Source organism: Lepidochelys kempii, chromosome 3 (assembly GCF_965140265.1).
Source record: "Lepidochelys kempii isolate rLepKem1 chromosome 3, rLepKem1.hap2, whole genome shotgun sequence".
In the NCBI taxonomy this organism is placed as follows: Eukaryota; Metazoa; Chordata; order Testudines; family Cheloniidae; genus Lepidochelys; species Lepidochelys kempii.
In genome coordinates, this window is record NC_133258.1 from 207,928,217 (window position 1) to 207,940,452 (window position 12,236).

The 12,236-nt window shown below is 55.9% G+C and overlaps 1 protein-coding gene across 5 annotated transcripts in view; it reads right to left on the minus strand.

Moving 5' to 3' along the window:
• LOC140909773 (phosphofurin acidic cluster sorting protein 2-like) overlaps positions 1-12,236 on the minus strand; it is a 113,677-nt gene that overhangs the window by 18,556 nt on the left and 82,885 nt on the right. For 4 of the 5 annotated variants that reach the window (XM_073339866.1, XM_073339862.1, XM_073339863.1 and 1 more), the window contains exons 3-8: positions 8,336-8,425; positions 7,732-7,857; positions 7,324-7,486; positions 7,043-7,134; positions 5,037-5,117; positions 3,445-3,504 (exon numbers count right to left, since the gene is read on the minus strand). In XM_073339866.1, the coding sequence (XP_073195967.1) occupies positions 3,445-3,504; positions 5,037-5,117; positions 7,043-7,134; positions 7,324-7,486; positions 7,732-7,857; positions 8,336-8,425 (612 nt within the window). Of the gene's footprint in view, positions 1-3,444; positions 3,505-5,036; positions 5,118-7,042; positions 7,135-7,323; positions 7,487-7,731; positions 7,902-8,335; positions 8,426-12,236 lie in introns of those variants that run through there. The other variant, XM_073339868.1, reaches the window with a different exon arrangement.

Consider the following 12,236-nt stretch of genomic DNA (forward strand, 5'->3'; position numbering starts at 1 on the left):
CAGGCCGAGGCTGCCCAGGGACACTGAAGTTTTTTGAAAATAAATGGAAGGTTACGTGGCAGAAAACACAATGGACACCTTCTTCTCACCCAGCACAATGTCCTCAACAGGTTCTACCTATGGCCGGCTCAACGCAGAGAATCAAACGCTGCGACGACACATCACCCTGTCAATTTCTGCCCCCTCTCCGCATGGCAACCTTCACTCTGACGTGTTCTGGGCTTGGACACGGGCTACAAGCCCATGAGCAACAGGTGATGACCCCCGGCAGGGAATGGGCTCTGGGGAGACGTTTAGCTGGGGCACCTTGGATCGGTCCACACTGCTTTAGCCTTTTCACCTGCGCTCAGGAAGCGTGTGGTAAACAGCATGTGAACGAGGGAGCTGCGATCGCCATGTGAAGAGAGAGAAATGACACAGAGGGACCGAGCGAGATTACTGCTATGGGCAGAAGCGATTCAACCTGGGGGCCGCAGCAGCATTTACAGAAGCAGCCATGCTCCAACCCTCCACCTGGCAGCCTGCTGATGGTTGGTTACCGGGTCCCCACCATGCTCAGCACCAGTTTGAGACTCCGCCCCTAAAGTCCGATTGGCAGAGTCCCCGAGCAGCTGATTGGCCCGCTGGTCCTACTTAAGCAGCAGCAGGAACAGGAAGCTGTCTGAACAACTGGGCTCTGCCCTGTTCTGGACTGCTTGCCTCTGGCTTGATTTCCTGGCAGCCCAACCCCGAGTAATGCCTGGCATCTGACTGGTGGTTCTCATCTTCAATTTGTCTCCTGCCTCTGACCCCCTGGTATCCTGACCTGGCCTGACTCTGGTTCCTGACTGGTGGTTCTGATCTCCAGTTCGTCTCCTGCTTCTGATGTCCCGGTATCCTGGCCCAGCCGACTTCTTCTTGTGACTGCAGACTCTGACTACTAGGTCTGGCTGCTCCCGACCTGGCCATGACAATGCAGCTACCCCAGCTGGGGAGAACAAGCTAAGACACCCCAAAATCAGTTATAGAGCGTAAGGCCAGAAGGAACCACCAGATCATCCAGCCACTTCTCCTGTAGATCACAGGCCACCACTGCCACCCCCCAGGACCCACACACTAAACCCAACTGGAATTAGACCAAAGTGCTCCAGCCCTCAGGAGACTAGACTGTCACATGCCACAGGCCTAGAATGGGGGGACTGACCCAGCCCCCCTCAATGGCAGGGAAATGAGTCAGTGAGTTAGACTCATAGTCCTGGCAAGTGACCCGCACCCGCACGCTGCCGAGGAAGGTGAAAATCCTCAAGGTCACTACCAACGGGACTCGGGGCGAAATTTCTTCCTGACCCCACATCTGGTGATCAGCCAGACCCTGGCCACATGAGGCAGCCCAGCACCTCAAAGAGGATGCTCAGTTCCACCTCCGCCACCCCGACAGGTGTCTCATCTCTAGCGCTGGGCATCCCTGATGGCTTCTGAGGAAGGAGATTAAAAAAAACAACCACCTTAGAATACTTTTGGGGGGTGACAGTGGGGGAAATCCCTTCCTAACCCCGCTGGGGGCCAGCTGGAAACCTGAAGCATGAGCTTTAGAACATAAGACACAGGAGGAACCAACCAAGGAGCCAGAACAGCTGAGAGGCCACGCATGGGGGCCACGGTGCCACGCAGGCCTGCTCCCAGCCGGGTTAGCCAAGACGTGGTTAAACACCAGCAGCTGCCACTGGAGGAGCTGAACCCGGCGGCGCAGCAAGGGCGGGGAAGAGCCAGGCAAAGGCAGAGCCCTGGGGCCACAGTGGACGTCAGCCGGAAATGCAACGTGGCAGCGAAAATGGGCAATGCGACTGAGGGCTGCAGGCCCAGAGGCAGCAGCTTGCCGAGCAGCGAGACAGCCCCTGAATGTGCAGCCGGGCCAGGCCCAGCACCCTCCATTGCAGGCACCGGGCTACGCTTCCTGCCCGCAAAGCGTCACACCTGGCAACCTCGACAGCCTCCTTCCACACAGGTGTTGAAAAGGAAAATTCAAATTCTGTCATGTGCAACCATAATGTCTCCCCTCCGGCCTGAGCCCCAGCCCCCTGGCACTATCATGTAGATCTCAGCCACTTGAGCTGAAGGAGTTCCTACATTACTAGCAGTAGTAGGTTGTTATCCTGCGTAGGCCAGCTACGGGGGGGATGCATAATACCCCGAGCAGTGGTTACAGATACAGCCACAGCCTCATTCAACAGACAACCCAGCCCAGCCCTGGCTGCCATGGCTCCTTCTGAGGGGCAGGTATGCTCTGTCAAATGGAAGAGCTCTGCCAGGAAAGACCCTGTACCTCCCACAGGGTGGCTGACACTTGCCTCCCCTCTAGGGATAGCAGCTGTGCTCAGCAATGAGAGCTGTGATGGGACCAGAACCAGTAACTCCAGCCCTTAGCAGAAGTCAAACTCAGGAATGCCTGCTTCCCAGCCCAGTGCACCTTCTCCCTGAGGCCAAAGGGCATTTTGATGAGCAGTAGGAGCAGCCAGTCTCGGTGTCCCCATGAGGGTGGCTCTGGATCATGGGGCGGCCTCAGGGGCGTGAGGAACATGCACAGTGCACGTGGAATGAGATTTCTGGAGCAAGCTCAACTGAGCACATGCAAAGGCAATTTACCGTGTCTTGTAACTTGGCCAAACCAGGGTTGACGGTCACAGGGAGGGCAAAAGGCACCTCTCGGGGCCCGGCACTATCCCCCAGTCGAATGTTAAGCTGCTGTTCCGAGCCCCTGAGGCACCAGAGCTCTTCCAAACCATAGACAGATGGGCTGAGGTTATTTACGCTACTGATTTCCCCACACTTTGTTCTCAGACATCGCGAAACCCAAATGCTGGGATTTTGGAACTTGAAAGCACTAGGAGATTCCCCCACCCATCCTGGCTGCACTCCTGTGGAGGCTGGAAAGTGGGAAACCCCGACGCTCTGCCCATGCCACGTACAGGCTCTTCCCCTAGCCGGTTACCCACAAGCGCCCTCTCTTCACGCTACAAAGAGCCGGCCAGCCCCTCCCTGGGGATTCATGGCTCATGTCCGTGTGCTGCCCTCGTCTCCTGGGGCAGGAGTGAGCTTTCTATGGGGTAGACAATGCGTCCCCAAGGGACACCACTGGGCTCGAACACATCTGCACATAGGGTTTGCCAGGAGAGAGCCAAGGGACTGATTAAGGAGCTGCGGAAGCTTCCTAAAAGTGTGTGTGTGGGGGGGCCCACGGGCACCTGAACTATGTCCCCATCCCCCCTTCTCTCTGAGCCCCTGCTCTCATGCTGCCTCTTCCCCACAACACTCCCCCCTCGCTCCTCTGCCCCCTCGCCCCGTCGCTTGCCCTTATGGCTGGTAAGAAATGGTGGAACCATGGCCACCCGGCTCCCCAGACTGATCCCAAGGCGCTCGTCCCGCTGGCGCCATGCGTCAGACAGGGACGGACCCACCCTTTCTCACCTCATCCATCACTTTAAATCTCTTCAGCAAAGCAACGAATTTCTGCTTGAAGTTCGGTTGCTGGAAGGAAAGGACAGAGGAAAAGGCGTGAGGTTCCCAGGGAGCTGTTACCCCCAGCCGCCCGCTTTCACTGTGCCGTGTGCTGAACGCACGGCGCCCTCCATGGGGAGCGGTGGGCCCCCTCCACAGCCTCAAAGCTAGCGGCTCTGTCAGCACCACCGGGCTTATGAGCTATTGTCTTGACAGCGATGGCATTAGCTAAACACAGAGCGAGACGCGGCCCAACTCAAAGAGCTCCCGAAGACAAAGTCACAACACATGGAGGGCAAAGGGACAACACAGAAGCGAAGTATCCAGAGGACACCAGGAACATCTGCAGAGCATCCAGGCAGCCATGACAGGCCACGTGCAGAGACACAGCACCCAGCCCCTCTAAGGCCCTGACTGATAGAGAGAGGAGCACTAGCTGGAGCAAGCCCAGCAGTGTGCCCCGGCGTAAGACCAGCGTTACAGTCACACCACGGCAGGTCTCCCCAGTGCAGACCAGACCCACAGCACGCAGGCTGGGAGGTGCTATGGGCTCTCTGCCATTTTTAGGGGGGCTTGCACAGCCCCCAGCCCCCTCCCCTCCTGAGCACACGGGCCAGCAGCAGCCACTGCTCCCTAGGCCTCCCCAAACCCATCCCAAAGGCAGAGCTCTTAGCTGGTTCGGGTTGGCCCTCCGACACTGACTAGGAGATGTGGGAGCAGAATCTGCCCGTGCTGAGCCTGGCTGGTACGTGTGCACATCGGCAGGCCGACGGACAAGACGTGACCTTGAGGGCTCAGCAGCGGTGGGGAGAGGGAGAGCCAGATTTCCTTTGCTTTCGGTAGCAACAACCGTAACAATAGACTGGGAGACCTGGGTTCGAGTCTCCGCTCTGCCAGATGTCCTGTGTGCCCATGGGCCAGTCACTTTGCTCCCTGGGGCTCAGCTCCCCACCTGTTCAATGGGGAGAACAGCCCGGCCCTGCCTCCTGGGGCACGTTAGGGTAGGTGTGAGGGGCTCCGACAGTGCTGGGGGCCAGAGAAGCTCTGTGGATAGGCAGAGCAGAGGGCTGGGGAACACACCCTGCAAACCTCCATGTGCTCTGAGCCGGGGACACGTGTGCAGGTGACGCGGCTGCCCTCACAGCACTGGGCCGTACCGCACGCCTCGCGCCCGTCTTCCCATGGCAGCACAGGCTCCACCAGGAAGCAGGGCAGAGAGGACTGAGCGACAGGACCAAGTCAATGGCCCCCCAGGGATGGGCACCCCCCGCACCAGTGCAGGACGGCTGTCACTCTCTCCTGAGCTACACACCGCTCGCGACCTGTGGGCGAGATCACTGCACGGTGGGGTGTTCTCTCCCCCGGGGGCACAGCGCCCTGCACCGCTGCTCACGGCGAGCGGGGCAAGGGGCGGAGCTCGTGGGAGCTCCGCCACAGCCAGAGCTTGCAGTGCCTCCTGCTGGGGAAAGGCTATGGCGGCTCCCCCACCGGGATTGGGCCCGGGCCCGGGCCCAGTCCCAGTCCCCGTGCTGCTGTGCAGACACAAGAAATGCGGACGTTACTCTGCTCATGGACGTGGTTCTGATCATTTTCCTCCGGGCTTTCTTCGGCTTCCTCACTTCATCCTCTTCGTCGTACAGATCCTAAATGGACAGAGACGGCAGCACATCAGAAGGGCACAGTGCGCCGGGGGCACCCCTGCCTTTCCGGAAGGGTCCCGGCCCCCCTGGAAGCCAGCGTAGGGCCCTCTGACATGACACCTAGAAGCTGACCAGGCTGGAGCACAAGGCTGTTTTCTCCCAGCCTGTCAGCCCTCACTGATTGCTCCCCCCTTCACTCCATGACCGATCCCCAGCAGACTGCCCCATACAGCGCACCCCGCCACTGCAGGGGAATCACTCCCTTGGGACTCCCTTTTACCTTGATCATGCAGCACCTGAGACCCACACGTGTCCTGCCCCACACTGCTTAGAGTCTGAGCTGCCAGTGACCCAACCCAGGGGATGGGGGAAGAACAGACCAAGGCTTCCAGGAGCCAGCTGGTGTGCGGCCCGCTGGAGTTCACCTGACCCATTGTCACTGCAGAGCCTGCCACACCCATGAGAAGGGAAACGTGGGCCACCCCAGAGCAGGGTACTGGAGCAGATGGCCAGGGCCTTGTGGGGGGGCAGCTCAAGGTGGGGCCCACAACTAAACCATGCTCCTTTCCCGGGATGAAGCCTGGGTGTCACGAACAGCAGCTCCCCCAGGACACTCCTCAGCCACACACTTGGAGGCGGGGTCATGAATACGCAGTTGAACACAAGCTCCCAATGCAACTCTGCAGCTGAAAAGGCTAATGCCAGCCTGGCATCATAGCCAGGCGACTCCGGGAGCAGGAACAGAGAGGTTACTATGGGCAAGTCTACACTACAAAATTAAGTTGACCTAAGTTATGTCAACATACAGCCACCCAGTCCTCAAATCGGTTTCACATGTCCACACTATGCCCGTGCCGGCAGTGTGTGTCTGAGCTGCCCGTGGGGGCATTGCGGGATGGGTTCTGAAAGGTAGCAGGAGTCACTGTAAGCAACGTGGCGTCTACACTGAGACTGTGCTGACCTAGCCACATCAGTGTAAGTGCTACGCCTCTCGCGAGTGGCCTCACTGAGTCAGCGTAGTGGGTGCAATGATGTCATTGCAGCGAAGACGCTTACAGAGCTGCCTTCGTCAGCCTAACTCTGTCGTGTAGACCCAGCCTTTATCTCGGCGTTTAGCCCTGGTGTAACCACTGCTGGAATTCTGCGTCCAGGTCTGGTGCCACAGTTTCGGAAGGATGTTGATAAACTGGAGAGGCGTCAGAGAAGAGCCCCGAGGATGATACAGGACTCAGAGTGATCGACTCAAAGAGCTCAAGCTGTTCAGCTTGTCAAGGAGAAGGCTAAGGGCTGACTCGACCCCCGTCTGAAAGTACCTACATGGGAGCCCAGTATTTAATAACGGGCTCTTCAGTCTAGCCGAGAAAGGTCTCCCGCCGTCCAAGGGCTGGAAACTGAAGCTAGATAAGTTCCGATCGGAAATATAGTGCAGATGTTTAACCGTGAGCGTAATGAGCCTCTGGAACCATTGACCCGGGATTGGAGAGAATTCTCCAGTACTCGCAATTTTTAAATCCAGCTGGGATGTTTTTCTAACAGTGATGCTTTAGTTCAAGTTGGCGTTTGTTCAGGGCAGCTCTCTGGCCTGCGTCACACAGGAGATGAGACTAGATAATCACAACGGTCCCTTCTGGCTGTGGGATCTATGGCTTGACGAAGGAGGATATCTGCTCAGAGCAGCCCTGTGCTCCAGAGAGTTCCTACAGCCTTCACCCCGAGACATCACCTATTGCACGCTGTGGCCAGCCAGAGCCCCGAGACCCAGGCATTCATTCCCAGGGCAGGAGAGGGTCTGGGCCAAGGGGGCACCTGCAGGCTCAGTCCATTCCTCCTGCCCCAGGGCTTTGCAGGCATCCCCTCTCCCTGAGGACAGGCAGCGGGACCCACTCTGACCTGAGACCCCCACAGCAGCAGGGCTAGGCCGCCCTTACCTGGCCTTGCACAGCATCATCGCTGGCCTCCTGCTCTGAAGAGAAGCTGTCGTCGTCCTCCTCCGAGTAGTTATCCATGTCTGGAGAGCGATCTGAAACCAGAAAATGCAGATGCCACTTCCGAGCCACCCACCCCGCCCTCGGGAAACACCCAGCATGCCCAGGAATATGGGGTGTCCCCCACATCCTTGCCCCAGAGTAGCTTGGGAGAGCCTGGAGAAACCTACGCTGAGAGTGGGGAGAGGAGCGCTCGCATCTTGTTTGGGCTGAGAGATACCTACCCGAGGCTTTGATTTTGGGGCCAGAGGGGACGCTGCCATCCTCATGGTCAATGGGCTGGCTGGACAGGGAGTAGATGCTGATTTCAGCCACTTGGATGCTCACATCCTTCATGTTGCTGTGGAGGCCCAGAAGCTGCCCTCCATCTGTGGGGTGCTGCATCACCTGGGCGAGCAGACAAACACAGAGCCCAGTGACGGCCGGCCAGCACGTAGCCAGCAACAACGATGCCCCCCACGGATGCCTCCACGCGCTGACCAGCCACTCAGTGCTAGCGGCTGGGCAATGCTGCTAGGCCAGAGCAACCCCTGGCCAGCCGCCCCCAGCAGCAGCAGCTCCCAGGCATCACTCGGGGCCAGGCCACCCAGGCTCACAGGCACTGCATCTCTTCCCCTACCGGCGCCGCTTACCTCCGCCATGTTAATGATTCCCACCGCCAGAGTCTTGTAGCCCAGGATTGTGCGGTTCTTGTACCTTTTCCTTCGCTGCAGCATAATCTGCAGCTTGTTGCCATCTCTCTTCAGGAAGTGTGGGTACTACAGTGGGAGGGAAAACACCCAGCCATGGCAGGGCAGGAGAGCTACACAGGCCAGGCCTAATGTTCATGCAGCTACAGCCCTCTCAGCTCCTGAGCCTGCACCCCAACCTCCTCCCAGCCATGGCTCACCCTGAGCAGCTTGCTCCCTCCCCCAGGCCACACGCAAACCTGCTTCACCCTCCACATCTCCTCCGCCCACACTGCACGGGCGAGGCACAGCGAGGTGCCCAGAGCAGCTGGCATGCAGCATGGAGATGCAATCAGCCCCGTGCTGACAGTCAGGACCCCAGCTGCGCATTCCCCGCATCACACGTGCACCCCGCACGGACCAAAGCTCCCAGAGACAACATCACTGGGCTCCTGCTCGGTTCTCCCTGAATTCCCTGTTGTCAGGAAGGGACCCAGGGTGGTATGAGGAGCAGCAGAGCCTGCTGAGGCTGGGTGCTCTGCATCCAGGCTAGCAAGGTGCACGTTACCTGTAAAGAAAAAGTCAGTTCCAGGTCAGTCTCCATCAGGCCCCCGGGTGGAAGGACGTATTCATTGGATCGCAGGACTCGCTTTGAACCCTGCAACGAGATCAGGAGAGGCGTGGAGGGGCAGGCGGCTAGCACAGAACCACTCAGCTGGAGACACGCATTCAATACACTAAACACGCAGGTGCAACCCCAGGGTTTCTCCACCGCCAGTGAATCATGAAGGTTGGAGACAGACAATAGGGCCTATGTAGTCCGCCTCCTCGGGGACCAGAGATCATTCCCTGCAGAACACGGAGAAGGGTTTATCCAGTCTAGTGATGGAGTTTCCACCACTTCTCTTGGAAGACTGTCCTAGCCTACTAGGAAGTCTCCTGGACTCCTAGCTTCAACCTAAACAATTCCTTTCCATCTCCTGGCTATCAGAGCCACCACCGCCCCTTATGAGTCAGCATTTAGCAAAGGCACAGGACAGAGGCTTCTTCCAGCTCTTCTGAGCGCCCCCCAGGCATCCCCCTCCCACTGATTATCAATTTGGTGGTGTTTCCTGATCAAAGCCTAGACGCCGCTGTCTGGCTCCTCGCATCTCCTGAGCACAGACGCAGCTGGAAGAGAGGGCCCAGGAGACAGGGTAGTGCATGGGACGTGAGATGATGCTGGCACAGGGTTCTCAGTCAGGACAATGGTTTGTCCCAGTGCTCTCCAGCCATTTGCAAGGGAAGGTCCCCACAGAGCGTGGATCATCTTGCAGCCCACCAGGAAAAACTCAAGACAGTGCTGTCTGGGAACCCCAGCCCTCGTGCACACACCGAGATGGGCACTCCCTCCTGACAGAGCCAGATCTTCTTCATCTGATTCCTGACAGTAGCTCAGCTGCAGCCGCTGCCTCCCTCCAGACCCCCTGAACCCAGCAAACTGCTCACATAACGTGTCAGGGACTTTGCCATCAGAGGCACCTGAGCAGAGTCCAGGAGAAGGAATCAGAAATGCCCTGAAGAGAGGATTCGCTGAGATAACCCGAAGTAACAAAGGCCAATGAATGCAGCAATGTGCACCCTTGCAGAGATCCATCTCTGGAGAGACAGCATCCCAGACACACCCATCACGGAAGTGGGAGGCCTACACACCATGACCTTGGGATCCACCATCCCATCCGAACGCCTTTGCTGCCCTGACCTGACTGGAGGGGGCCAGAAAGAGAACCAGAGAAGAGAACCTCTGCCAGGCTCACCTAAATCCTGCAACACTGCGGTGAGCCTGAGACTGGAGAGGTAGTTAACGCAGTCCCTCTGACAGCCTGCCATAGGCAGACATCTACCAGGGCTCAGAGTAGCCAAGATTAACACTGTGTGCTGAGCATGGAATTCCCCAGCAGGCCGGCAAGCAAGAAAGGCCAGCAGACAGACAAGGCTTTCTCTGGTTTGTGGTGTGAAGAATACACTCCACAAACCTATTGTATTTTCCACTCCATGCCTCTGATGAAGTGGGTTGTAGCCCATGAAAGCTTATGCCCTAATACATTTGTTAGTCTCTAAAATGCCACAAGGACTCCTCGTTGTTTTTGCTGATGCAGACTAACACGGCTGCCCCTCTGAAACCTCTCTGGTTTGGTTATTCCGTGCTATGCCTTTGTGCCAGTTTTCTTTTGCCTTAAAGCAAACATCCTCCACAGTGGCAAAAGCGAACATCTCCCGGAACTTTTCCTTTTCTCCCCCAGAGGACAGTGAGCTCCAGCTTCAGCGCTATTTAAAGAGACTGGCCTGCAGGAGAGTTTTCCTAGAAATACTCCAGACAACCAGAGGGGAAGGGAATAATGGACATTGTGACAATGAAGTTCTTACGTAATTTCATGTTTCAAATACTTTGACTGTGTTTTTCTTGTGTGTGTTTAATACAAGGTTTAACGGATGGTTGTTACAATGGTAATTGCCAGCGAAAACGTAACACAAACCTGTACAAATGTGTTTAGTGTTGTAATACAGTAAACAAGGATTTTATTATTACCTTAATCTTGTTGGGCATGCAAGATTTCCTGCATGCCCATCATCAGTGTAACGGATCCAGCTCTGCTTCCAGACATGGGTCCTCAGGAAGATTTGCACACTGAATATACCAAGTTCCACGGAGTGGAACGAGGACTAGTTCATTTCCATCCTCACATAAGGTGGGGTCACTGGAGCCCTGAGATGCAAAAGCTGTGACAGGTTCTTTACAAGTGCAACTGACCAGCACCTTTCGCCAGGCTACATCCAAGCCTCCGGCAGGCTAGTCGTGGACGTACCACCCCAAAACGCCTTTGGACGCTGAGGGGGCTCTATTGCAAAAGGCCAGGGAGGACTTCCCTGCCCCTCTGCAGTAACAGATCCAGACAAGTGACACACACAGACCTCCACCCCTTCCATGTTTGCAAGCTTTGCAGTGGATGAGGCTCCACATCTGTGTGCTATTTGTCTGGCCTGCAAGGCTCCCTCTCTCGGATTACATCCAAACCCATCCAAGCTTTGACAGACAGCCCCAGTGATGTACTGCCAAGGAGGGGTTTTTCTAGCCAGCTGTGTCAGGGAGTTTTCCTGCTCTGGGAGCACAGCATCCACCCTGGATTGCTCCAGTAACTCATCTGCTGGGGAAAGACGGCGTCTTTGCAGGTGCTTTGAGCAAATTTACGATCAACTTTCTTAGAGAAAATGACAAGTCTGGCCTATAAGGGTAACGGTGCAGACATCATACCCAGTGCTTGCACATCTGTAGGGGACCCGACTTCATACCGCAGCCCATTCTGATTAACAAACTAGCACCAGAATCGATGTAGCACCAATGAAACGGATTAGAAACTGGCCAACTCCTAGACCTCAACACGTTAATTGTTAACAGGGAATTATCAGCTGGGGTGCGGGGGACCGGAGTCTCACAGGGATCAGTTCTCAGCCCAACACTATCAACGATTTGGAAAAAAATATAAAATCTTTGGTGATGAAGTTTGCACGTGACACCAGGTTGGTGGGGTGGGGGTGGGTCACTGCACTGTATCGATGAGTGAGCAGGACACAATCAAAGATGCAGTTCAATACAGCCAAGTGCAAGGTCTCACCTCTAGGAGCCCCGAGTGTCGGCCACAGTTACAGGATGGGGGACTATACCCTGGAAAGCAGCAACTGGAAAGGACTTGGGATGAATGGTGGAAACCAGCTGAACACGTGCTCCCAGTACAATGCTGTGGCTAAGAGGGCTAACATGATCCTTGGACGTACAAGTGGGGAAATATTGAGAAACAGTAGGGAGGTGATATTTCCTCTGTCTACAGCACTGGTGAGACCATTATTAGACACTTTCCAGCCGTGGTGTCCACACTTCAAACCATCAGTTACAAATCGGAGAGCGTGCAGAGGAAAGGCCCAAGAAAAATTCTGCCTTACAGTGAGAGACTGAAGCGACTCCGTCTATTTCGTTCATCAAAGAGAAGGTTAAGGAGAAACTTGACCCCTAGGCTAGATTATTCATAGATTCCGAGGCCATTGTGATCATCTTATTTGACCTCCTGGATAGCACAGGCCACAGCACCTCACCCAGTAATTTCTGCATCAAGCCCATGTCTTCTGGTTGTGCGGCAACGTGTCTTTTAGGAAGATCTCCCGTTTCAATTTTAGGATACCCAAGCAACGGAGAATTCCCCCATCCCCAGGTAAATTGTTCCAATGGTTAATTATTGTCACTTAAAAATCTGCACCTTATTTCTAGTTTGAATGTATTTAGCTTTAGCTTCCTACCATTCCATCTTGTTCGGCTTTTTTCTGCTCGACTGAAGAGCCAACCTAGCTGCTATCAGAAATGTCTTCCCCTACTTACAGCTACTTACAGACTGCGATCAAACCCCCACTCAACCTTCTCTTTAATAAGCCAAATACAT